We start from the raw sequence: 24,753 nt of genomic DNA, 5'->3' as shown, positions 1-24,753 counted from the left end.
ATGACCTAGTATGCATGACCTTTATGGTGTTAGGAGGAAACCTGCGCAAACATGGGGAGACTATGCAAACTCAGAAAGGGTTTCGGACCCAGGACCTTCTTGCTGTGAGGCAACAGTGAGAACCACTGAGCCACACCAATATATTTGTATAACAATATATTTATTGTGTGTATAATGTAATTATGTCTCAATGTATTACACCATACCCCAAATCGACTGATAATCACCCTACTTATTCAACCAGTCACGTGATTCTCGAGGACGTGTATGTTCTCATCTAGACAGGTGGATCACTATGCTCTTCATGAAGACCCGATGAAAAACCTTTCGGCTCCAAATCTCGTCATGTCAAGTCAAGTCATTTATTTATATAGCGCATTTAAAAGCTCAGAGAGCCGACCAAAGTGCTGTACAGTAGCTAGCTACAGAACTATAGACAGAGTCAAACAGAGGACAATACAACATGACAAAAGACGGGATGGACAGTCAATACAAGACACTAGTCTAGGGGTATACAACAGACGATACAGTATGACATAGGACAGTAGACATGTTATGACACAAAGACTATACAGCCAACAATATGTTAATACATAGGAGACTAGCCGATATGTTATGGCAGTAGGACTATGCAACAGACGGTAGGGTAAGACATAAGACACAGGGAGTGACAATAGAGTAACTGTACACTGTACTGCACTGTACACACAGAGCAGCAACACAAGGGGGACCGAGTGACTAGGCTGAGAAAATTGTAGAGAGAATGGTAAGGGAGCAGGGATTTATCCTAGCCAAATGTACACGTGTTGAGAGAGTGCCGGTTCTTTTTCTTCTCTTAAATGAAGTGGTACGAACCGTCTGTCTGCAGTGGCGTTGAGGGGAGAGCGCTGCAGTGGAGGAGGGAAGCTCATGTACTCTGTGTTGACAGAGGTGTTGGGTTCCAGCAGCTGCTGCTGGCGCTGCTGGTGCTGCTGGTCTGGGCCGGACGGAGCAGCCACGCCCGGAGGAAACTCACCCATCATGGCGGAAGGGAACAGAGGGTTGAAATTAAAACCTGCAATGGAGGCGAGAAAAAGAGAGATAGATAAGAGTTTGTTTTCATGGAAGGACATGTGTGTGTGTGTGTGTGTGTGTGTGTGTGTGTGTGTGTGTGTGTGTGTGTGTTTGTGTGTGTGTGTGTGTGTGTGTGTGTGTGTGTGTGTGTGTGTGTGTGAGTGTGAGAGTGTGTGTGCGCGCATGTGAGTGTGTGCGAGTGTGTGTGTCAGGGTTCCCACAAACATTGCAAAATGAAATTCAAGGACTTTCAAGTACTTTCCTAAACACTATTTTTCATTTGAACTCATTCAGGGCCGAGGCCTTTCCCCATCTTGCTCTAGCTAGGCCAGGTTTCCATTACATAATTTCACTGTGCGTCACCTTGTTTGTAGAGCTATATCTATATTCTATATTATAGCTATGGATACAATACTATGGTCATTTGACAGTAACTATCTTCTGTCCAAGATGCAAAAAAGAATACATTTTTTCATGAATATGTTTGCGCGGCATGCTGTGGTGAATATAAGTATAATTTCGGAATGATCCGGGCTAATTCCTGGGAGGCCGGCTACAGGGCGCAAAGCATTGGCGTTGCTCGCCTGGACACGCTACTATTTCCAAATCAAATGTATATAATAGATATTATGTCTCATCATGAATGCATGAAGAGTCGTTTCTGATGCTTTGATTGCCAGTAACGGCATTCGTTATTACCACAACACACGGCGATTAGCTGGATCGGTATGAAAACATTGTTGGATCAAGCTGAAATTGACGTCAGATAGCCCTTACCAGTGGTCAGGGGTATTCCAAAAATATTATTCGATATTTGTATTCATTATTCATCCAGGGACCTTGTGTTACCATAGGGAATGAGTCTGAGGTCGCCAAAGTGCAATACCGGCCGCATCCAGCTAGACGACGGAATCGAGCACCCTTTATACCACGGCTGTACAGTGCAAGATATATATGGCACGTGCTACAGCAACATCGGTCTGTGCGATGAATGGATTTACTTCAGTAGCACTGGTGCGATAGGCATTCGGTTCGTATCGATACTCTTATTTTGAAAAACCTGTGGCGGGTCTCATTTCCGCCTAAGCGCAGCTCCAGCTATAATAACTATGGCTCCAGCAGCTAGCAACGCTCAGTTCATATCGATACTCTTATTTTGAAAATCCCGTGGTGTCGTGACTCATAGCCACTCGGCTCACAACACAGCAGTACTCGTCTCAGTAGTAGCAGTAGCGTCTGGAACACGCACATTGCAACATAGCAATATCAAGGCTAGTGTGCCTATTTCGCCACCCAAAACAAATCCCTGCTGTTTTATTCCGCAACGGGTCAAATGCATATAACATGCTTTGCAATCCTCGCCATTCCTTTATGACCACGTCGTGTTTAAGACCGGAATTAACGTTACGTTAGCATAAGCTAACAACAAGCTAAAACCCTGTTCAGAGCGATAGAGAACAGCAGAGTGGGGACTGGGAAGGAAGGAGGGGGGGGGGGCATTCTCCCTTCTGTGTGTGTGCGTTTGAAAAGATATGATGAAGTCAGACGAGTATATTATATTGATAGTAAATGTACTGAGGGTGGACAGATAATGTTGATATTTAAACATAAAAAATACAATACATAATAAATGTATGCATGATCATCATGCAACATAAAACAATTACAGGAACGGTTTGGGAGAGGAAGGGGTTTTAGGTTGCGTGTTCCAACTTTTTTACTTAAAGTTTAAAGCTCAATATATCAAAACGTGGCACTTTATAGTGAACAGGAGGTCTATTTGTATTAAAAACAATAAATAGTTTTTCATTTAAATGTATGGAAGAGCTAAATTTTTTTTTTCAAATTATATTTTCGTTACCTTTTTTGAGTTGATCTAAATGTTACTGATTGTGTTAAATGGGCTTATGATATCATCTTGTATCGATTGCAGGCACCTGCATTGTATCGTATCGTGGCAGATATCGGCAAATATCGTATCGTTGTCCAAAGAATCGATATCGTATCATGATGAAACTGGTGATTCCCACCCCTAGTAGAGTCCATACACCCAACACCAAATCCCATAATTCCTTACACGTAACGTGTCTGGCTGTGTGACGTCAACTTGTCAGCATGAAAATGACAGCCAAACATGGCACTGCAACTAAATAACACAAATACAATAGGCACATTTGTGACTGTTACAAATATAACACGTTTTATACTTGTGCTACAAGATTTTGGCCTGTGCTACAAAACTATCAACCTCTGTAGCACCAGTGCTATGTGCAAAAAAAGTTAACGTACAGCCCTGCTTTATACCCTTGTATTTTGGCCTGTGGAACGGCCAGATGTCTCCGGTTTCATTTTTCCTTGTCGGGCGAGGCGAGCGGTTCTCCCGGTTCCATTGAAGCATTGAGTGTCAAATATCCCTGATCCATATGTTGTGGTGGATTACGCCGTGGACCAAATGGACATCGGATGTACCAGATGGCGATCAAACAATTGGAATATTATTTTTGGAATACTCCCGATCACAGGTAAGGACAATCTGACATACATTTGAGCTTGATCGTGCAATGCAATGATACCGATCGGGCTGATAAGCGCTTTTAGTGTTCAATACGAATGCCGTTACTGACAATCAAATAATCAGAAACGACCCCCCCCCCTTTCATGCATTCATGATGGAACATAATACCTATGATATAGATTTGATTTCTGAATAATAGCGTGTACAGGCAAGAAACGGCAACGTCTATAGTGGAATTGACGTATACGGCTATAACTCAGCATTTCGGGAATTACCCTAGACCGCTCTAAAACCATACTTATATTCACCACAGTATAACACGGTATGGATGTATTCTTTTTCACATATTGAACGATAGATAGGTGATGTCAAATGGGCCATAGTATTGTATCCATAGCTATAATATAGAATATAGTTATAGCTCTACAAACAAGGTGATACACTCCTATCTTTTAAAGCGTGGCAGTGCTAGAGCGGGGCCCGGCTAATTCCCGGCGGACAATGAGTTAACTGTTGGCGCCCAATAACGTATATAAACGTTGTTGGCCGTGAAAGAGTTAAAAGGGCATTTAAAATGATACAATTCACTTTTTTTTTTTTTTTAACTTTGACCATTCCGCTGGCTCTTTTTGCGTTTATCGCTTTTTCTCTGGTCAAGAATGACCGACAGAAACAGGTTTTGAATGGGTACAGATGGGGGGAAAGACACTCTGAGAAAGTTACGGCTTTGTCCGGGAATCGAACTTGCTACCCCAGATCCGTGACGAGCACGGTTGTCCCCGGCGCCGAAATAGCGCTCGAGGTACGCGTGAGCTACTGGAGCTCCCCTACAATTCACTTTTAAATGCTATTTATCCAATATTTATGGCTTAAACCCAATTTCCGACAATTAGTTACACTTTAAATAAAATAAATTATATTTCTTGATTCAGAAATTTTTTATCATGGATGAACTAAACTTTCAATGTGAATGGTTGATTTGAATTTCAAGGACTTTTTAAGCATGTGTTAAGAAATTGGCTGTTTTCAAGGAATTCCAGGCCTTGAATTTTTTTTTGTCAAAAATCAAGCACTTTAAGGACTTCAAGGACCTTGTGCGAACCGTGTGTGTGTGTGTGTGTGTTCGAGGGCTGTCGCTTTCAAACTTTTTTATCTATTTGAATTTCCCAACAGAAGAGATGCTCAAGGATAGAAGATTAGACGGAGCACTTTAGTTCCTCTGAACAGGACCCACCGTAGGGTCACTGGTGTGATTGTGCCTGTATAGCAAACACGTTTTTAAGTATTGTTGTATGTGTCAACAAATCCAAAGTACAGGTCGTCCACGTGGTCATCAGAAGAACATAGATGGGGGCTGGGCTGATAACTCACACGAATAGCAGAGAAAGAGCCTGTATACTCTTTACCAGGCAATGCAGGCATGTAGCCTATCTTGTCAACATTATGCTATGAGCATTTTATCAGCAACAGTCCACCAATCCTAAGAGACACGATGTATACCTTGTTTTAAAAATGTAATTTGAAATAATATATATCCTATATAACATAATAATATAATTATGTGCAGGTGTGTAGGTTTTTATAGTTTACCCAAAATAAGTTAAAAAATGTACTGTATCAGTGTCGTAATCCCCATTGTTTGCTTGCTTTTGGTCGCCTCAGCCCGGCAAATTACATCATAATACATGAATGCATTTAAATCAAAATGGAAAATGCTACTAGAAAATAATAACAATTCACGGACAGTCAAAGGCTAATAATAACCGAGCTATTGTTGGGTGTCGTACCGAGGGGGAGTGGGGAGAAGGGGGAGGCTGAGAGGCCTGGCATACTGAGGGTGTTGGCTGAAGGATGCATGGCGGAGGAGAAGGGCAGGAAGAGGTTGGGGGAGACCGCGGGACAGGAGGACGACTCCTGGGACGAGGCCTGGTTCTGGGCCGGCTGACCTGCTGAAGACGAGGTCGGCTGCTGCTGCTGGCGTTGGAGCTCATTCAGGACCTGCTTTAGTCTAAACAAAGAGCACAGGACACGGGGTGTTTAACCCTTTCACTGCCATGCTGCCAAAGGGTTAACCCTTTCACTACCACACTACCAAAGGGTTAACCCTTTCACTGCCACACTACCTGAGGACAACAGCAGAGAGGGTAGGCTCTTTTAACTGAATACTGTGTACATCATTTTGAAGTGTGTGACTAAATTGTGTTGTGGAAATTGTTTGTAATTAGTTTCACCCAGCTGACAGAAACTGGAGGTGTGGCCTTTGTGCATGTAGTTAAGTGGGCACTTGTGACAGTTTTTCTGCTTAAATACCAGCTTTTTCTCTGTTGGATTCATTCTGAGGACAACAGCAGAGAGGGTAGGCTCTTTTAACTGAATACTGTGTACATCATTTTGAAGTGTGTGACTAAATTGTGTTGTGGAAATTGTTTGTAATTAGTTTCACCCAGCTGACAGAAACTGGAGGTGTGGCCTTTGTGCATGTAGTTAAGTGGGCACTTGTGACAGTTTTTCTGCTTAAATACCAGCTTTTTCTCTGTTGGATTCATTCTGAGGACAACAGCAGAGAGGGTAGGCTCTTTTAACTGAATACTGTGTACATCATTTTGAAGTGTGTGACTAAATTGTGTTGTGGAAATTGTTTGTAATTAGTTTCACCCAGCTGACAGAAACTGGAGGTGTGGCCTTTGTGCATGTAGTTAAGTGGGCACTTGTGACAGTTTTTCTGCTTAAATACCAGCTTTTTCTCTGTTGGATTCATTCTGAGGACAACAGCAGAGAGGGTAGGCTCTTTTAACTGAATACTGTGTACATCATTTTGAAGTGTGTGACTAAATTGTGTTGTGGAAATTGTTTGTAATTAGTTTCACCCAGCTGACAGAAACTGGAGGTGTGGCCTTTGTGCATGTAGTTAAGTGGGCACTTGTGACAGTTTTTCTGCTTAAATACCAGCTTTTTCTCTGTTGGATTCATTCTGAGGACAACAGCAGAGAGGGTAGGCTCTTTTAACTGAATACTGTGTACATCATTTTGAAGTGTGTGACTAAATTGTGTTGTGGAAATTGTTTGTAATTAGTTTCACCCAGCTGACAGAAACTGGAGGTGTGGCCTTTGTGCATGTAGTTAAGTGGGCACTTGTGACAGTTTTTCTGCTTAAATACCAGCTTTTTCTCTGTTGGATTCATTCTGAGGACAACAGCAGAGAGGGTAGGCTCTTTTAACTGAATACTGTGTACATCATTTTGAAGTGTGTGACTAAATTGTGTTGTGGAAATTGTTTGTAATTAGTTTCACCCAGCTGACAGAAACTGGAGGTGTGGCCTTTGTGCATGTAGTTAAGTGGGCACTTGTGACAGTTTTTCTGCTTAAATACCAGCTTTTTCTCTGTTGGATTCATTCTGAGGACAACAGCAGAGAGGGTAGGCTCTTTTAACTGAATACTGTGTACATCATTTTGAAGTGTGTGACTAAATTGTGTTGTGGAAATTGTTTGTAATTAGTTTCACCCAGCTGACAGAAACTGGAGGTGTGGCCTTTGTGCATGTAGTTAAGTGGGCACTTGTGACAGTTTTTCTGCTTAAATACCAGCTTTTTCTCTGTTGGATTCATTCTGAGGACAACAGCAGAGAGGGTAGGCTCTTTTAACTGAATACTGTGTACATCATTTTGAAGTGTGTGACTAAATTGTGTTGTGGAAATTGTTTGTAATTAGTTTCACCCAGCTGACAGAAACTGGAGGTGTGGCCTTTTGCTGCAGGTGTCACTCATCAGTAATTAGTGATAGTGATTTAAAGACTTGCTGGCATAGCGTCAGCGAAGCGTCGAGAAACGAAGAGGGACAAAGAGGAGGAGTTTTCCTGGAGTTCACCGCAGAGGGATCCACCGATCCACCCAGTGCTAAGTACACCATAATCCCATATTCCCGTCCCACTCTGCTATTCCCCTACTATCTTGCTTCCTCCCTAGCCCCTTCAACCTCCTCCTACCACTCTTGACACCACAATGTGCCTCATACCTATATCCACAATCTGCTCCTCAAGAACAGAATCAACCCATCCACGCCAGTTTGCTAGCAACCCGGCTAATCTCTCCTACCCTCCTACAGCCACTAATACACCTGTCACAGTACAGGGAGGCTTATGGAATTGTCAATCAGCAGTCAAGAAAGCTGACTTCATTACTGCCTACGCCCATAGTCTAAATCTGCAGCTCCTGGCTCTAACTGAGACCTGGATAACCCCCAATAACTCGTCAACACCTGCAGCATTATCTACAAACTATAACTTCACTCACACACCTCGACCCTCCAGACGGGGTGGAGGCACTGGCCTCATGACATCTCCTTCATGGGCTACAAACCTAACGCAACTCCCAGAACTGTCACTCTCCTCCCTCGAATATCATGCAGTATCTGTCTCTAATCCTTTCAATCTCACCATTGTTACACTCTATCGCCCTCCAGGTCCCCTCGATCACTTCACAGATGAGCTGGACATGCTTCTAAGCTCCTTACCGGAAGATGGTACCCCGCTCCTTCTATTGGGCGACTTCAACCTGCCTGACTCATCTCAGTCGGTCCCAGTGGTCTCCCTCCTACAACAATTTGACCTGACTCCCACTGCCATGCCTCCCACCCACAAAGCAGGCAACTCCTTGGATCTCATATTTTCCCGTAACTCCAGCATCATTAACACCACGGTAACTCCCCTACATGTATCTGACCATTCCTTCATATCCTTCTCACTAACTCTCATGCTTAACCGAAAAGTCTTCACCCCAACTCAAACCGTCTCACTCAGACGCAACCTGCCCTCCCTATCCCCCTCCACCCTCTCCTCTGACATAATATCCGCTCTACCTTTGAGTGACACCTTCTCTGCTCTCCCCACAGAGATGGCAACCTCCACCCTCCTCTCAGCCCTTGCAACCTCCTTCGACAAGCTCTGTCCCCTCGTTGAGAAACCTGCCCGCCGTTCCCCACCCAGTCCATGGCTGACGGATGCAGTGAGAGAACAAAGACAGGTCCTGAGAGCGGCTGAGAGGAAGTATAGAAAGTCACGCCTCACTGCTGACATCGACACATATCACAACCTCTTGTTAACATTCTCCAAAACCATTACTAATGCCAAAGCTTCTTTCTTTCACCATAGGATCGAGGCCTCTGCCAAGAATCTTCGCAAACTGCATGCTACCATGTCCTCCCTCCTCACTCCCCCCCCACCTCCTCCTCCCTCATCTTTTTCTGCCGAAGACTTTGCGATCTTCTTTGAGGAAAAAGTGGAGAACATCCGCAGCTCCTTCTCCCAACCCCCACCCATTCCAAACGCTGAATCGAGAACCTCATCCTTCACTCTGTCATCTTTCTCTCCCATTACAGAAGCCGAGACCCTGACACTGGTAACGTCGAACCGTCCGACTACATGCCAGCTGGACCAGCTACCCTCCCCACTCCTCCAGACCATAGCACCGGACATCCTCCCATTCCTAACTGCAACCATCAACTCCTCACTCAACTCGGGGGTGGTCCCCACCTCCCTAAAACAAGCCAGAGTCACGCCCCTCATAAAAAAACCAACCCTGAACCCCACCGTCATAGCCAACTATCGCCCTGTCTCTCTTCTCTCCTTCCTTTCTAAAACACTTGAACGTGCTGTATCCAACCAACTTACTGCTTATCTCTTACAGAATGACCTCCTAGACCCCAATCAGTCTGGCTTCCGGACTGGCCACTCCACAGAAACGGCCCTCATTGCGGTCACAGAGGCACTTCACTTAGCAAAAGCGAAAGGCCTCTCCTCTGTCCTGATTCTCCTAGATCTATCTGCAGCTTTCGACACAGTCAACCATCAGATCCTCCTCGCGGCCCTCGCAGGAATGGGAGTGGCTGGATCTGCGCTGACATGGCTGACATCATACCTCAATGACCGCTCCTACCAAGTGTCATGGAGAGGGACTCTGTCGGCCACCCGCCCCCTCCGGACGGGTGTCCCCCAGGGCTCGGTCCTAGGACCCCTTCTCTTCTCCCTCTACACTAAATCACTGGGTAACATTATCACATCTCATGGCTTCTCATATCATTGTTATGCCGATGATACTCAACTCTTCCTCTCCTTCCCTCCCTCAGATATCCACGTCTCTGAGCGGATCTCGGCCTGTCTGTCCGACATCTCCGCCTGGATGACGACCAACCACCTCAAACTGAACCTAAGCAAAACAGAATTGCTCCACCTGCCGGCCAAATCCTCCCCCCTGACCGACCTCTCCATCACAGTCGAGAATGCAGCTGTGACCGCGTCGCCGACCGCCAAGAACCTTGGTGTTGTCCTCGACGACCAGTTGAACTTCTCTGCTCACATCGCAGCGACAACCAGAACCTGCAGATTCCTCCTGAGCAACGTCAGAAGGATACGCCCCTTCCTGACAAAAGAAGCCACCCAACTCCTCGTCCAATCAACAGTCATCTCCCGCCTCGACTACTGCAACGCACTGCTAGCTGGCCTCCCGGCCACTGCCACCAAGCCTCTTCAACTCATTCAAAATGCAGCGGCCCGCCTGATCTCAAACCTACCGAAGTCAGCCCATGTCACCCCACTTCTTAGGGACCTGCACTGGCTCCCCATTGCTGCACGTATCCGCTTCAAGGTCCTCGACCTAGCATACCGTGCGGCAAAGGGAACCGCTCCCGCCTACCTCCGGTCAATGGTCTCTAACTACACACCCTCAAGACCCCTACGCTCTGCGTCTTCTGGCCGCCTCAGATCTACTCCTATCCAAGCTCCCGGAGGGTCATCAAAGAGAAGCCGCCTATTCTCAGTCCTTGCCCCACAATGGTGGAATGAACTACCCATCCCAGTTAGGACAGCCGAATCCCGTCCAATCTTTCGCCGTCGACTAAAGACTCACTTCTTCAACCATTATCTGAAATGATAAAAAAAAATAAAAATAAAAAATCTAACCCCGACTAACCTTAATGTCATGCACTTGTCCTAATAAACTAACCTACACTGTAACACGCAACACTTTGATGAACATTGTTACTCAGCTGATAGAGTTATACCCTTCTTGCTGTCTTGTCGCACAGAACTTGTAAGTCGCTTTGGATAAAAGCGTCAGCTAAATGACTAAATGTAAATGTAATGTACCAAAGGGTTAACCCTTTCACTGCCACACTACCAAAGGGTTAACCCTTTCACTACCTCACTACCAAAGGGTTAACCCTGTCATTGCGACAATACAGCATGTTAACCCTTTCACTGCCACACTACCAAATGGTTTAACCCTTTCACTGCCACACGACACAGGGTTAACCCTTTCACAACCACACTACAGAAGGATAACCCTTTCACTGTGACAATACAGAAGGTTAACCCTTTCACCATATGTAGTGTGGTAGTGAAAGGGGTTTAACAAGGTGGAATGAATGAGTGTTTCTTTTGTAGGGCTACTTCTTCAACCACAGAAGCTGGACGGATTGAAAGAGCCTTCCCTAAGTGTATCATGTAGGGTTCGACGATATTGATTATTAACACAACATTAAACTTTGTATAATGAAATAAGACATTCAGTGGGTCTGGTCACTCATTTTCGGCCTAAATAAACATGGAGTTAGCATAAATGTAGCCTGCCAAAAATATGACTTACCTTTGGATATAAAATATTGCAGTATTGTTTCATTTGATATAAGCTTTCTGGGTAAGCTAGCATGAAACTAATTCCTTGCAATCTCAGGTTCCTTGCAATCTTTCCACTCTAGTGTTAAAAGTCATGCTACCATGAAAGATTGCAATATCGTCGATACAGATACTTTTAAAATGGACAAACTGATATATCAGTCGAAACCTAGAATCACGTTAATATCCTTTGGTACACCAAAGATGGCTTCCATAGAATTCTGAGAGTCGAGTTGTCATCGTTTCATGTGTGGAGGGTACATGGGACTCAGAAAGTTGGAATGTTCATCGCAACTGCCGCTGAGACCTCCTCGCTCCAGGTCTCCTGCAACAAGCCAACACTAATCTCCATGGAAACATGATCAAACATTCTACGGCACCTATTTTAACACTATGATCGCCGCGGACGAGTTTTCACGTCATTCGGAGCCATGCTCATTCTGCCGAAGACGCCGTAACTCGTCTTTGATGTCAATATTTCAAAAATCTGTCATCGAAATCATATTTCCTTTCGGGAGCCCTGAGATGTACTGGTGAGCTCCACTCAACTGTCTAACGGTTCGAGAGCGCCATCTGGTGGCCGATCGGCAGACCCCGCCCCCACGCCGCAGCTCGGCCCAGACGCCAAGCCACATCGTTTCAAATGGAGTGCAATAGTGTCCGCAAGGCGTTAGGCGGCGGTATTGGCCGTTTGCGATCTCAGACACATTCAGGACAGCCTGCATAAGGTGCCTCGATTTTGTATTTGTATTTATTGGTTTAAAATACAGAGACAGTGCATATTAAGGAACATTTGACTGTAAATATGCCAGTTTAGCCAAATTGGCTAATTTTCAACTGTAGTCTCTGGGGCAGGTGACATGAGCACAACAATAATTAAAACATAGTACAATAATTAAAACACAGTAGGAATCAGTATAGGTTACAATACACTAAAATACATACAAATAAATACATTAAAATACATTACAATACAACCCCTCAGTTAAAATGGTCGCACACTTGACCATCTCTCAACCATGATTTTAAGTTAGTTTTAAATGAAATGTAACTTTGATACTCCCTGAGCCGTGTTGGCAGACTGTTCCAGGTGTGGGCTGCTCTCACGGAAAAGGCTGTCTGACTAAAAGCAGACCTCCTGTTTGGGACTACACAGTCCCCTCTGACTACAGACCTGGTATATCTGTCAGCAGATGCTTTCTGTTTTATGAAAGTACAGAGGGGGGGAGGAGCCAAGCCATGTAGGATTTTATAGGTAAGGCAGGCATCTTTGAATTTGACAAGATTGTCCCAGCTCAGTAGGTTCTGGTTTGCTATGCTATAACAATGGTGGTGGCTGTTTGTTTTCCTGTCCAGAACTTTCACAGCCTGATGGTAAACTACCTGTACAGATCGTAGTGTTGTACAGGAGGCTTGTGTCCAGCTAGTCAGACAGTATGTTAAGTGTGACATAATAATGGCATTAAAATACAGTGCTGCTGCTTTTGTTGACAGAGAGTTTCTGATGTGACGGAAGTTTGATAAGTGAAACTTTGCATTGTTTACTACCGATTTGATTTGTTTTTTAAATGTAAGATTGGAGTCCATTTTTATCCCAAGGTATCTATATTCGGATACAACTGTCAACCTTTCTCCTCTGACATAGACATCAGGTGAGACAGTATTCATCAGCCTCTTTGTAAAAAACATGCAAACAGTCTTTTTGGTGTTTAAATGCAGACATGAGTTTGGATGGAGTTGGATTATGAATGGCAATAGCGAATAAAAGAAATAACGACCCAGAAACGACAATCTTGTTTTTCGGCACTCAACCGCTGGGCCACAGAGACGAGATTTCTCGTGAACAGCACTGAAAGGGTTAAGATAACAAATTATATTTCTTGATTCAGAACTATTTTATCATGGATGAACAAAACTTTCAATGGTTGATAACATAACTGCTGCTGCGACCCACTGTGACCCACTGTCACCTCCATGTACCGTATATTGTAAATACTGATCGGAATGTGCAATGTTACTCACTGTGCCTTGTATATATTATATTTATCTATTTTTACCTTATTTTTTAGCACTCACTTGTATTTAAATATGTTTTAGTTAAGTATTGTGTGGTTTTGTGTGAAGCATGGACTAACAAAGTAAGATTTTCATTGTATGGCAAACTGTCGGTTTAACTGTGCACATGACAATAAACAATCTTGAATCTTGATTTGAATTTCAAGGACTTTTTAAGCACCTTGTAAAAAAATGGCTGTTTCAAAGAATTCCAGGCCTTGACTTTTTTTGGACAAAAATCAAGCACTTTAAGCACTTCAAGGACCTTGTGCGAACCCTGGAGAGTTGTGTGTGGTTTGCATTACCTTTGGACGTTGCCCTGCTGCCAGGCCAGCTGGGTGTAGCACTGGTTCAGCTGATGCATGACCAGGTGGACCTGGGGAGACGACAGGTTGTTGGGCAACATGTTGTACTGACCCGTCAGCAGGGTCTGCAGCATGAAGGACAGAGTCTAGGGGGAGAGAGAGAGAGAGAGAGAGAGAGAGAGAGAGAGAGAGAGAGAGAGAGAGAGAGAGAGAGAGAGAGAGAGAGAGAGAGAGAGGGGGGTCGTTTCTGATTATTTGATTGTCAGTAACGGCATTCGCATTGAACACTAAAAACGCTTATCAGCCCGATCGGTATCATTGCATTGCAGGATCAAGCTAAAATTAGACGTCAAATCGTCCTTACCGGTGATCAGCAGTATTCCTTTTTTTTCTACTTTTTCTCCCATTTTCTATTTTTCTCCCATCCCAATTTCGTATCGTCCAATTCTACCCTCCCCTGTCTCGAACGCTGTTTGGCCATGCCTCCCACAAGCCGGCTGTAATGTGGACGAAGCCATACATTGCACGAGTCCCCTCCGGTACTCGAGGTAGCAGCCGTCGCATCTTTTCACTTGCACAGCGCGATCTTTCAGCGTCGGGGGTCTGCGCTTTGGAGGGACGCCGCCCCCGTCGCTTCTTGATTCTACTGCGCAAGCGCACCAACCGACCTGTAGGAGTCGCTGTCCACAACGTCCGATCCCCACCCATCAGCTTCCCACCCCCTAATACTGCCAAATGTATTAGTATGAACGACCAGCAAAGCTGAATGCAATGCGGAGAGCTGGGCTCGAACCCAGCGTCTCCTGCATTGGTGGTGAGCGCCACCACCTAGCCGCCCTGATCAGCAGTATTCCAAAAATAATATTCCAATTGTTTGATCGCCATCTGGTACATCCAATGTCCATTTGCTCCACGGCATAATCCACCACAACATATGGATCGAGAATATTTGACGCGCTTCAATGGAACCGAGAGAACCGTTCGCCTCGCCCGAGAAGGAAAAATGAAACCCGAGACATTTGGCCGTCCCACAGACCAGGATACAAGGTTACAAAGGGTGCTCGATACCGCCGTCTAGCGTGATGCGGTCGGTATTGCACTTTTACATTCTCAGGCTGATTCCCCATGTTAACCCCGAGTCTGTGTGCCTGTAATGAATAGAAATATAGAATAAAAGAAATAACAATCAAATAGCGAGTATACTCGTTGTTGGCGTCCAACGATTGGCGCCCCATTAACGAGTATACTTGTTGTTGGCGGGGAATGAGTTAAAACCAAAAAAGAAAAAAAATACATCCAGTCAAAGTCACTGATTTCTGAAGGAATGACAGCAGTGGCATTTGAACTGGAGCACACGCTCAATAAATTCCATAACAGCCATACATCTTATTAAATGCCACCTGTGTGTGTGTGTGTGTGTGTGTGTGTGTGTGTGTGTGTGTGTGTGTGTGTGTGTGTGTGTGTGTGTGTGTGTGTGTGTGTGTGTGTGTGTGTGTGTGTGTGTGTGTGTGTGTGTGTGTGTGTGTGTGTGTGTGTGTGTGTGTGTCTCTCCACTCTGCTCTATGGAGCAGAATCCTGGATCCCATACCGCCGGCACATCACCAACCTGGACGCTTTCCACATCCGTTGCCTCCAAAAGATCCTCGGCCTGACCTGGGAAGATCGAGTCCCCCACACAGACATCCTCAACAACACCAACTCAATCTGTATGGCCGCAGCTGTGGCCAAAAAACATCTTCGTTGGATAGGGCACACCATACGTATGCCTGACCACCGCCTGCCCCGCCAAGTCCTCTATGGCCAACTGAGAGGAGCAAAGCGGGCTGCTGGAGGCCAAAAGAGACGCTTTAAGGACTACACCAGGGACCTCCTAAAGTGTGCAAACATCACGCAGCTTGAAACTCTGGCACTCGACAGATCAGCCTGGCAAGTCACTTGTGCCACTGCAGTTTCCCAAATACACCAAACGAACCAAGACCGAAGATCTGAGAGGCGCACGCAACGACACCAGCGGGCGGCTGGCATCCCCCAGGTATCTGGCTTCCCTTGCGCCATCTGTGGACGGGTGTGCGGCTCAAGGATCGGACTCAACGCCCACGAGAAGTGGCACCAGCGGCAGCGTCGCTAACTCCCCCCCCCACCCCCCCCTCTCCCCATCCCTGGAGCAAGCGTCATCATCGAACACGATGGACAGCTAAGAGAGTGTGTGTGTGTGTGTGTGTGTGTGTGTGTGTGTGTGTGTACCAACCTGCTGGTCCTGCAGTAGTGTCTGACACATGGTGATGCTGAAGTCCAGCTGTCTCTGCAGGTTGCTGACCTGCTCCTGCCAGTGGTGTGAGCCCTCAGAGAAGGACAGCTCCGAGGCCCAGCGCAGGTTCTCCTGACGCCGTGTCCCGCCGTGTGACTGGTTCAGAGTCCTGCCCTGCTGCTGCTGCTGCTGCTGGTGTTCCTGCTGCTTGCTCCTGGTCCTGGCCTCCTGGGAAGGGGGAAGCCCGCTGCCTTCGCCTGAGAACGCTGGTGGTGGCTTCAGGTTACTGCAGAGACACACACGTGTGAAGGGAGTTTTTTTTTAAGAAGAAACGCCACCTTGAATAGAAACACTGCATTGATTTGATTTGAAATCTTATTTCGAACATGTAAATACAAACAAAATAAAACAAAAACAAATCATTAATCTCTAGCAATAGAATAATTAAAATAAATTAAAAGAGAACATAACTCAATTTACATGTTCGAATAGGAGTAGGAAGAAGTATACACCTATTTAATCCTACCCCTTTTCCACTACTCAAAATGAATGTAATTCCTTACTAATTTAAAACCTTACAAAACAAATGTATACAAATATATGCAAAACATTAAAAAAAAAAATGTAAAACATGAATACAAAATTTAAACACCCATGAATGTCAAATCCCTTCCTCATCCCTGTACCTCGTGAAAATGATTTCTTTATAACTCCGTTTGAATTGTCTTATATTTAATTCAAACGCTTCCTTCACATGGAGTCTCACCTGCCCTGGTTCTTCTTCCTGTTGCTGTAGGAGCACTGCGTCCTGCTGGTGGGGTAGATGTGTATGTCATCGCTGGAGCTGCTCTCTGCCCCGGCGTCCTCTTCCTCCTCCTCCTCTTCCTCCTCTTCCTCCTCAGCGCCCATCTCTGACGGGTAGGCGTCCTCCTCCTCCTCGTCCAGATGGCAGGGTGTAGAGCCTCCCCAGGTAGCCATGGTCCTGAGAACAGATGGGACGATATCGTGTTGAATACATTTCAAACGGATACGCCAAGCTACTTGAGTTTCAGAGATTCAGAGATAGTGGCTCAGGAGGTAGAGCGGTCGTCTGGTAATCGGAAAACTCCCGGTTTGATTCCGGCTCCTCCCGGCAGCGCATCTAAGTGTCAAGAGCAAGACACTTAACCCCAAATTGCTCCCGATGAGCAAGTCGGCACCTTGCATGGTTGCCTCCGTAGTCTGTGAGTGAACGGGTGAATGTGAGGCATAAGTTGTGAAGCAATTAATAATAAAAATATGCTATTATAAATGTCCATTTACCATTTACCAAAAGAAAATGCCTAATTTCTGTGCAGTGGTTTACAAGATTCAGTAATACGACACCAAATTATTATATATTTCGAATATCTCAATACATAGAAACCGTTGTTGCTCACATATGCACACTTACAATCACTTCACTTCACTTCACTTCACAAGGACCACGGTGGAAACAAGCTCTAGGGCTTTATTGTGTTTTTATCCTTTTGATCAATATTCTTTGTATTGTATTGCTCAAACCTTGTTTTATTGCTTCAATAAAGAAATCACTACTATAGCAACTGTTCTCTCTTCCATTGCCATGTACAAAATAATGGTGCTATGTTACAGGGAGCCATGTTGGAAGACAGACACAAACATTCTGTGCAAGGCCTCTACTATAGAACCCAGCCCCTGAACTAAATGAGGCCGTAGGCTGATGACCTAAGGGGTAATGATAAACCTGCTGCCTCACTAACCTCTCATCCCTGCTGAGGGACTGTGAGGCTATGGTCTGGCTCTCTAGGTCCTCCAGCCTGTAGGGGGAGTCACCGACTCCACTGCGCCTCTGGTGTTCAGCCATCAGGGACTCCAGGTGCTTCCTGCGCTGTCGCAGCTCCTCCCGTAGGATCTGGTGGCGCCGCATCTCTGACCACAGCTGCTGGAAGCGCAAAGGAGTGCAGACGGGAGAGGTTTGAGTGCAGACGGGAGAGGTTTGAGTGCAGACGGGAGGTTTGAGTGCAGACGGGAGAGGTTTGAGTGCAGACGGGAGAGATTTGAGTGCAGACGGGAGAGGTTTGAGTGCAGACGGGAGAGGTTTGAGTGCAGACGGGAGAGGTTTGAGTGCAGACGGGAGAGGTTTGAGTGCAGACGGGAGAGGTTTGAGTGCAGACGGGAGAGGTTTGAGTGGATACCATCGGGACGACTTAGAAACTAAGACCAAAACATTGAGTTTGCCATCATTCTTAGGAGGTTTCAGGATCATCTTTTCTAAAAGGTGCAAGTTTGGTTTTCAATTCAATAAAAAAAACTGTATTAGTCCCGCAAGGGGAAATTTAAGGCATGAATACGGCAAACAGCTGCACTTATACACATCCGAGACGGAACAGTACTAGCTGAAGCCCTGGTAGAGCACTGGGTGAAGGTGTGTCACCTCATTGTCCGTGACTGAAGCATTAGCTGCCTCCACTGCAGTGGGCTTGAGCACAGCCGAGTTGGTCTTGGGGCCCGAGGAGGGAGGGGCCGGGGGGGCAGACGGGGTGGAAGCAGCTGCTGGGAGTTTTCTTAGCAGGCCCTGCTGGCTTATGGTGCTGGACATAGAGGACTGGAGGGGGACAAAGACAGAGGTGGAAAGTGTTTATATTTATATAGGAGATGATCAAAATACATTGACATGTATAGTAGTGTGTGTGTGTGTGTGTGTGTGTGTGTGTGTGTGTGTGTGTGTGTGTGTGTGTGTGTGTGTGTGTGTGTGTGTGTGTGTGTGTGTGTGTGTGTGTGTTACCTGGAGGTCAGGGCAGGCCCACTGCAGGTCCTGGATCTTCCCCTGGATCTGCATCAGTCTCTGGCGCTCTTCGTGGAGCTGCTTCAGCTCGTGCTGCTGCTGACGCAGCTTCTCCTCATACAGCTTCTCTCTGATGGAAACACATTGGAGGAATGATGTTATTCTTCAACACAAGTTTAACACAATGGGGACGAACAACGTATATATCCGTGTTTCGATTCCACCCGTTGTGGACAGAAGCACGGATAAATCCGTGGCCAGTTGTTATTGCTTTTATTCCATTTTAATAACCTATTCAAGGTCGCCGAGCGGCACTGCAGATATACCCTACTCGTTGAATTACCGGCCAGATCCTCTTAGGGGCGCTGTCGCGATAATGCAGTGTTCCCTGTGGCCGAACGGTGGACTATTTATTTTTTTACTTTCAATGGAGTTTTATGTTAGCTCGATTCTGGATCTGCAGCCTGTAGCTTGGATTACGTTTTGCATCGCAGATTTCACCATGCAATAAGGGGATTTATCATCAGCCAATGGACATATCGATATACCAGATGGTGATCGATAACAGGGAAATGCTCGGGGGGATCCCACCGGACCACGGTAAGATCTTTTTCACATAAAGTACATCCCGATCGGGCCTTGTTTTGATAGCCATCCAGGCGGCGTGAATACTTTGGGCAACCAACATGTCCTTCCGCATTGCTCCGATTGGCCAGCGGTCGGCCAGCCCTCTACGCTCGTTTTCCCCCTACGCCGGTAACCAGAAAAGTCACGTGAAACACTGCAGACCACTGATTGGTCAGAAGAGAGACGCGTCACTCGTTGGAGGCTCTCCACAAAAACAGAAAGCCGCCATCTTTAATGTCTCGCATAGGATTTAATTTGCAGCAGGAACAAGTGCAATAAACAAAAAAGGATACAGTCACTGTGTATTCGGCCACATTTATTGATGAAACAAAACCGACATCAACACAATTTGCCACAGAGCGGAGAGTTTAGTCTCACAAAAAGATCGCTGACTTGTTAAGCTTGTTGTTAGGTTAGGTGCTAATGTTGTGCTAGCGTTTTAGCATGGCTATCGTTAAGCTAAAACGAAAGATTTTCACCCCGCCCATCACCCCGTTTTAAACAGCGTAAATACGACATTTCTCTCCGTTTTTAAAGCAATCAACTTATATACGCCAACTCCCCCACACCTTAGCTAGTATCCCTCCGTTTTTTATAACAATCCGACGGTCGCAACATATTTAAAACACATAATATTCATCGCTAGTCATTACACGCCAAACCCCGCCGCTCTCGCAAGACGCTCGTATTTTCAAACCTCTTTGTCTAGTTTAGGGCCACGACACGACAATTCAACATTACTTTTACAGTTATACTGTTTATTAAAACACACACGTATTTAACAACGATCTCAAGTACTTCCTATTTAGCTCCTGTATCATAACACAAGCGTATTTGTACGCTCTGTAAACGAGCACCTGGGGAGCCTCATGCGCATGCATAGGGAACGAGCGTAGAGCGGCTAGTATTCACGAAGGTGAGCGCTGGCCAACGCTGGCCAATCAGAGCAACGCGGAAGGACATGTTGGTTGCCGAAAGTATTCACGCATCCAGGCGTTCGGCCTATGAGGCTAATGAGGCTAACGCAGTTATTGTTAATCAATAATCAGAAACGACGTCCCCCGCCCCCCCCCCCCCCCCCCCCCCCTTTCATGCATACATGCGTGAGGATCGTGCCGATCATATGCAGTTTGAGTTTTAACTGGAGCGTATCTATAACCGAAATGCCATTGGATTCAACGTTATTAGCTATTAGACCATTATCTCGGCTTCCAGGAAATATACTAGACCAAATCCGGTATAATGATTATATTCACTGCGCTATAAAATGAGAACGTATTGATGACATTTTTGTTTCTTTAAGCCATTTTGAAGGGACGGTTTATGGTCGCAATTGACAATGAGAATGGACAGATAGCAATACTATAAAGTATAGATTTAGCTCTACAAACAGCCCCACGTCTGTTTACATTCCCCGGTCCTCTTGAGATTAATTAGACTCATCCCAGTGGCCGTGAAAGTGTTAATACAGGACATTAACAAATATATATTTCTTTTTTATCCACTTTTTCTCCCATTTTCTATTTTTCTCCCATCCCAATTTTCGTATCGTCCAATTCAACCCTCCCCTGTCTCGAACGCTGTTTCTTGCCTCCCACAAGCCGGCTGCAATGTGGACGAAGCCATACATAGCACGAGTCCCCTCCGATACTCGAGGTAGCAGCCGTCGCATCTTTTCACCTGCGCGGCGCGATCTTTCAGCGTCAGGGGTCTGCGCTTTTGGAGGGGCGCCGCCCCCATCGCTTCTTGATTCTACTGCGCAGGCGCACCAACCGACCTGTAGGAGTCGCTGTCCACAACGTCCGATCCCCACCCCTCAGTTTTCCCTCCCTCTAATACTGCCAATTGTATTAGTACGGACGACCAGCCAAATTGAAAACAATGTGGAGAGCTGGGCTCGAACCCAGCGTCTCCAGCATTGGTAGTGAGTGCCTTGCCCACTGCACCACCTAGCCGCCCATTAACAAATATTTTTTAAGTATAAATCAGAAATACATGAATACCAATCACTAAAAATAATATGTATAGGTGGTATTGAGAAGATGGAGTCAGGTTGGACTGTTGATATGCCCTACCTGGCCTGGTCAGAGAGAGCGAGGTCTCTGGGGCTCTTATTGGCTCCTGCCCCCGAAGCTCCTCCTCCCGCACCTCTGGTGTTGTTGGGCTGCTGGTGGGGAGCCTCGTCCTCATTGGCTGTGGTGCCGTCTGTGTCATCGCTCTGGGGACGGACGAGAGGAAAATGATCACACAGACGTAATCGAGGACAAGGTGGGGGGGGACCAACAATATTTCTGATATAGGGATAATATCTAATCGATATTATGATCAGTCTCCTAGGTCTACTTGGAATTCTTATTCATGTTCATGTCAGAGGGGAAGGCCTACAGGTGATGTGATGTGCTTGATTCCTCCCGTCAGCCATCGGACCAAAACATGATGATCAGAAACATTCCATTGCCGAGTTTCCATATCCTGGACTTGGAGATGTACACCCGCGCATTTCTGGAATCCAAGCCAAGTGATGTAAAGATTCCAAACGGTTGCATTTAAAATGGACCCTCTTCCCCAATGTATTCTCTTTGACTCTATGGTTCTCAGAGTCACAGATGAGTGGACGCAACACTGCCAACCCTGAAGGCAACCTGGTCACGATACAAACCGATCCCGAATGCTCTTCCCACCTCAGTCTGAGTCGCTCCCTATCTTCTATCCTCTTTATGTCTCTTTCAGCGAGACTATTTACTACTTACTATCAATCTGGCCCTTGCACTGCGTATTATATTGGCTACTTACAATGTTTTACGCTACACAAATTTGAGCACTGTTCAGCACTTTTTGGACAAGAGTGTTAAATGCTTCAAGGGCCTTCAATTCCACAGTTATGGATCAGATACTGTTAAAATATTTAAGTGTACGACTATGAACGCACCTGAACCATGGCCACCAGTTCCTGTAGCTGGCGTAGTTTCTGCTTGGCGGTCTGCAGTCGGTGAACCTTCTGGGCAAATTCAGCCTCGTCCCCGATGCTGCTTCTCCGACTCGACCCCGACGCCTCGCTGTCTGGCCCCGCGGCCTGCGCCCGCTCCTCGTTCTCCAGACCGTCCTCGTCCTCGTTGTCGTCCTTCACCTGGTTGTAAGGGCCGTCCCGGTTGTACTGGCACTCTGAATAGGGAGGTGTAGTGGTTACATCATTGTTGTTTCCCGCGCGGTCCACCTCCAGTTGAAATTGCCATGTATTTCCAATGGACTCGTTTCTAAATCGTCTCGTTTAAAACAAATAAAGCATGAACATTGGCAGCATGGTGTACCTTTCTTTGTGTATTCATCCACAATCTATAGCTCAACGTGAAGCAATTCGCAATTAATCGTAAAAGTAGCAAAATAACGTTTACTTTTTTCGTTCACTGAGAACTACACTTCACTCTGGGGCTGCTGACTGACGTCACCACAGCGTAGACTCCTGGCTGTATTAGGCGACAGCACTGAACGACAGGCGTTCTACTGGTAAGTGTAGTTCTTTTTTAACAACAAAATAAACAACCTTATAACAATTTTTATTTCAACCAAAAATGCGTAAACAATAATGTTAGTGATAGAAGGGAACTAATTTTATGCAAAAATGGAAAGCTTTCCAATGTTCATGAGGCAGAATTATTACAATAGCCGATAATACATTTTCCCAATGATAAATCCCTATACGGATGGACCGCGCGGGAAACTAAAGTGACGTCAGACTACACCTCCCTATGGGAGCAGCGTTAGTAGAAATATTAGAAATGTTGAGATTCAAGTTATATAACAGGGTTAGCCAGTAAAGTCGGGTTATTATTGTGTGTTTGTATATATACCTATGGTAGAGGGAATGTTGAGGCTGCGGAGGTTGGCTGCCGAGCGGTTGTTGATCTCACACTCTGTGTTCAGTCGCCCGTCGCGGTTGTTGGCTACGCCGCTCCCGCCGCCCCGGCCGTTGGTCAGGCTGTTCAAGTCGGTCCAGTTCCCACTGTGCTGCGTGTTTCTGGAGTACAAACATGAAACATGAAAAAGGTCAAAAAGATCTCACAGGTCAGCGTGTCGGGAAGGCACCGGTCTGCGACTGGTTCGCTTGCTGGGTTTTAAATGGATAATCCACAGTTTTAACCCTTTCACTACCAAATGGTTAACCCTTTCACTACCAAATGGTTAACCCTTTCACTGCCATACGACAAAGGGTTAACCCTTTCACTACCACGCCACATAATGTTTAGCCTTTCACTACCACACTACAGAAGGTTTAACCGTCTGTAGTGTGGTAGTGAAAGGTTGTGTAGTAGTGTGGGAGTGAAAGGGTTAAGAAGCCTATTTGATTTGTCATTTCAGTCCATCCAGCAGCACTTGCTCCAGTGTTGTGGTGTTTTGAGATATTGGTAGCAGAAAATGTTAACATGAATCGTTAGCATCCTGCTAGGTGAGCTGGCATCCTGCTAGAAACATAATGTTGGATATGCCATAAGCCTCCCAATGACTTCCACTAGAATGTCAAAAGTCAAGTCAAAGATTTTTATTGCCAATGCCATGTATGGACGAATCCACATTGGAATACAGGTACACGAGCAAACACTGTGTAAACAGTACAGGAAAAATATGTAAAAACACAGACAGTATAAAAGGACAAATGCTAAAATTGATATCGAACATCCCCTAAAAGTGCATATCATAGTTAAGTGCATAGTGGCACAAATGACAGTAAAAGTGCATATAATCAAAAAACAGCACTTCCACAAACCTGACTAATAACACTAATAAAAACACAGAAACAAAATAGGATAAAATACAAAACTAGCCTTTGGAGTCATTCAGGCTCCGCACAGCACTGGGGAAAAAGCTCTTTGTAAACTGAGAGGTAGAGCATGTGATAGAGCGGTAACGTCTGCCCGAGGGGAGGGGGACAAAGAGGCCTGCGGCTGGGTGACCAGAGGGGTCGTTGATAATGCCAGAGGCACGGGAAAGCAGCCTGGCACCATAGATCTCTTCTAGAGCTGGCAGGCTAGACCCGATTGTCTTGCGTGCAAGACGCACAATTCTATTCAGAGATTTCTTCTCCTGGTCTGTGATGTTACCAAACCATATTGTACAGGAGGAAGTAAGAACGCTCTCGATCACACAGCGATAGAAGTTGTGTAGAATCACCCTGTTATTTGTGAACTCTTTCAGTTTCCTGAGAAAAAAAAGACGTTGTATAGTATGATGCTAAATAATACTAATGATTTCTGCTTCCAGTATGTCAAAATGCTCTGGGCACACTGGCACATTTTCTGTGGACTCAAATTACTTCCCAGTTTGACACAAATCATAAAGGCTTCTTAAAAAATTTAGACTATATCCCTTTACAAGACGCGAGACTCACAATCCAAGCTGGCTTCAACTCTGAGCTCACCGACTGTCATCCTTAGCCTAAGTGAACTTAACCCTTTCACTACCACACTACAGAAGGTTAACCTTTCACTACCACACTACAGACT

At 45.6% G+C, this 24,753-nt stretch overlaps 1 protein-coding gene across 13 annotated transcripts in view; it reads right to left on the bottom strand.

Moving 5' to 3' along the window:
• The window catches only part of pcm1 (pericentriolar material 1), a 70,333-nt gene that overhangs the window by 20,899 nt on the left and 24,681 nt on the right, over window positions 1–24,753 (bottom strand). For 10 of the 13 annotated variants that reach the window (XM_084319321.1, XM_084319312.1, XM_084319313.1 and 7 more), the window contains exons 13-23: window positions 23,104–23,270; window positions 22,185–22,417; window positions 21,331–21,473; window positions 18,629–18,758; window positions 18,278–18,448; window positions 17,604–17,785; window positions 16,610–16,825; window positions 15,844–16,129; window positions 13,596–13,741; window positions 5,356–5,576; window positions 856–1,054 (exon numbers count right to left, since the gene is read on the bottom strand). In XM_084319321.1, coding sequence (XP_084175447.1) covers window positions 856–1,054; window positions 5,356–5,576; window positions 13,596–13,741; window positions 15,844–16,129; window positions 16,610–16,825; window positions 17,604–17,785; window positions 18,278–18,448; window positions 18,629–18,758; window positions 21,331–21,473; window positions 22,185–22,417; window positions 23,104–23,270 — 2,094 coding nt within the window. The remainder of the gene's footprint in view (window positions 1–855; window positions 1,055–5,355; window positions 5,577–13,595; window positions 13,742–15,843; window positions 16,130–16,609; window positions 16,826–17,603; window positions 17,786–18,277; window positions 18,449–18,628; window positions 18,759–21,330; window positions 21,474–22,184; window positions 22,418–23,103; window positions 23,271–24,753) is intronic. The other 3 variants (XM_084319318.1, XM_084319315.1, XM_084319323.1) reach the window with 1 other exon arrangement.

This window comes from Notolepis coatsorum (genome assembly GCF_963971535.1).
Source record: "Notolepis coatsorum genome assembly, chromosome: 7".
Classification (NCBI taxonomy): Eukaryota; Metazoa; Chordata; class Actinopteri; order Aulopiformes; family Paralepididae; genus Notolepis; species Notolepis coatsorum.
Note: the sequence above shows the minus strand (reverse complement) of the source record. Positions and strands in the feature narration are given on the sequence as shown.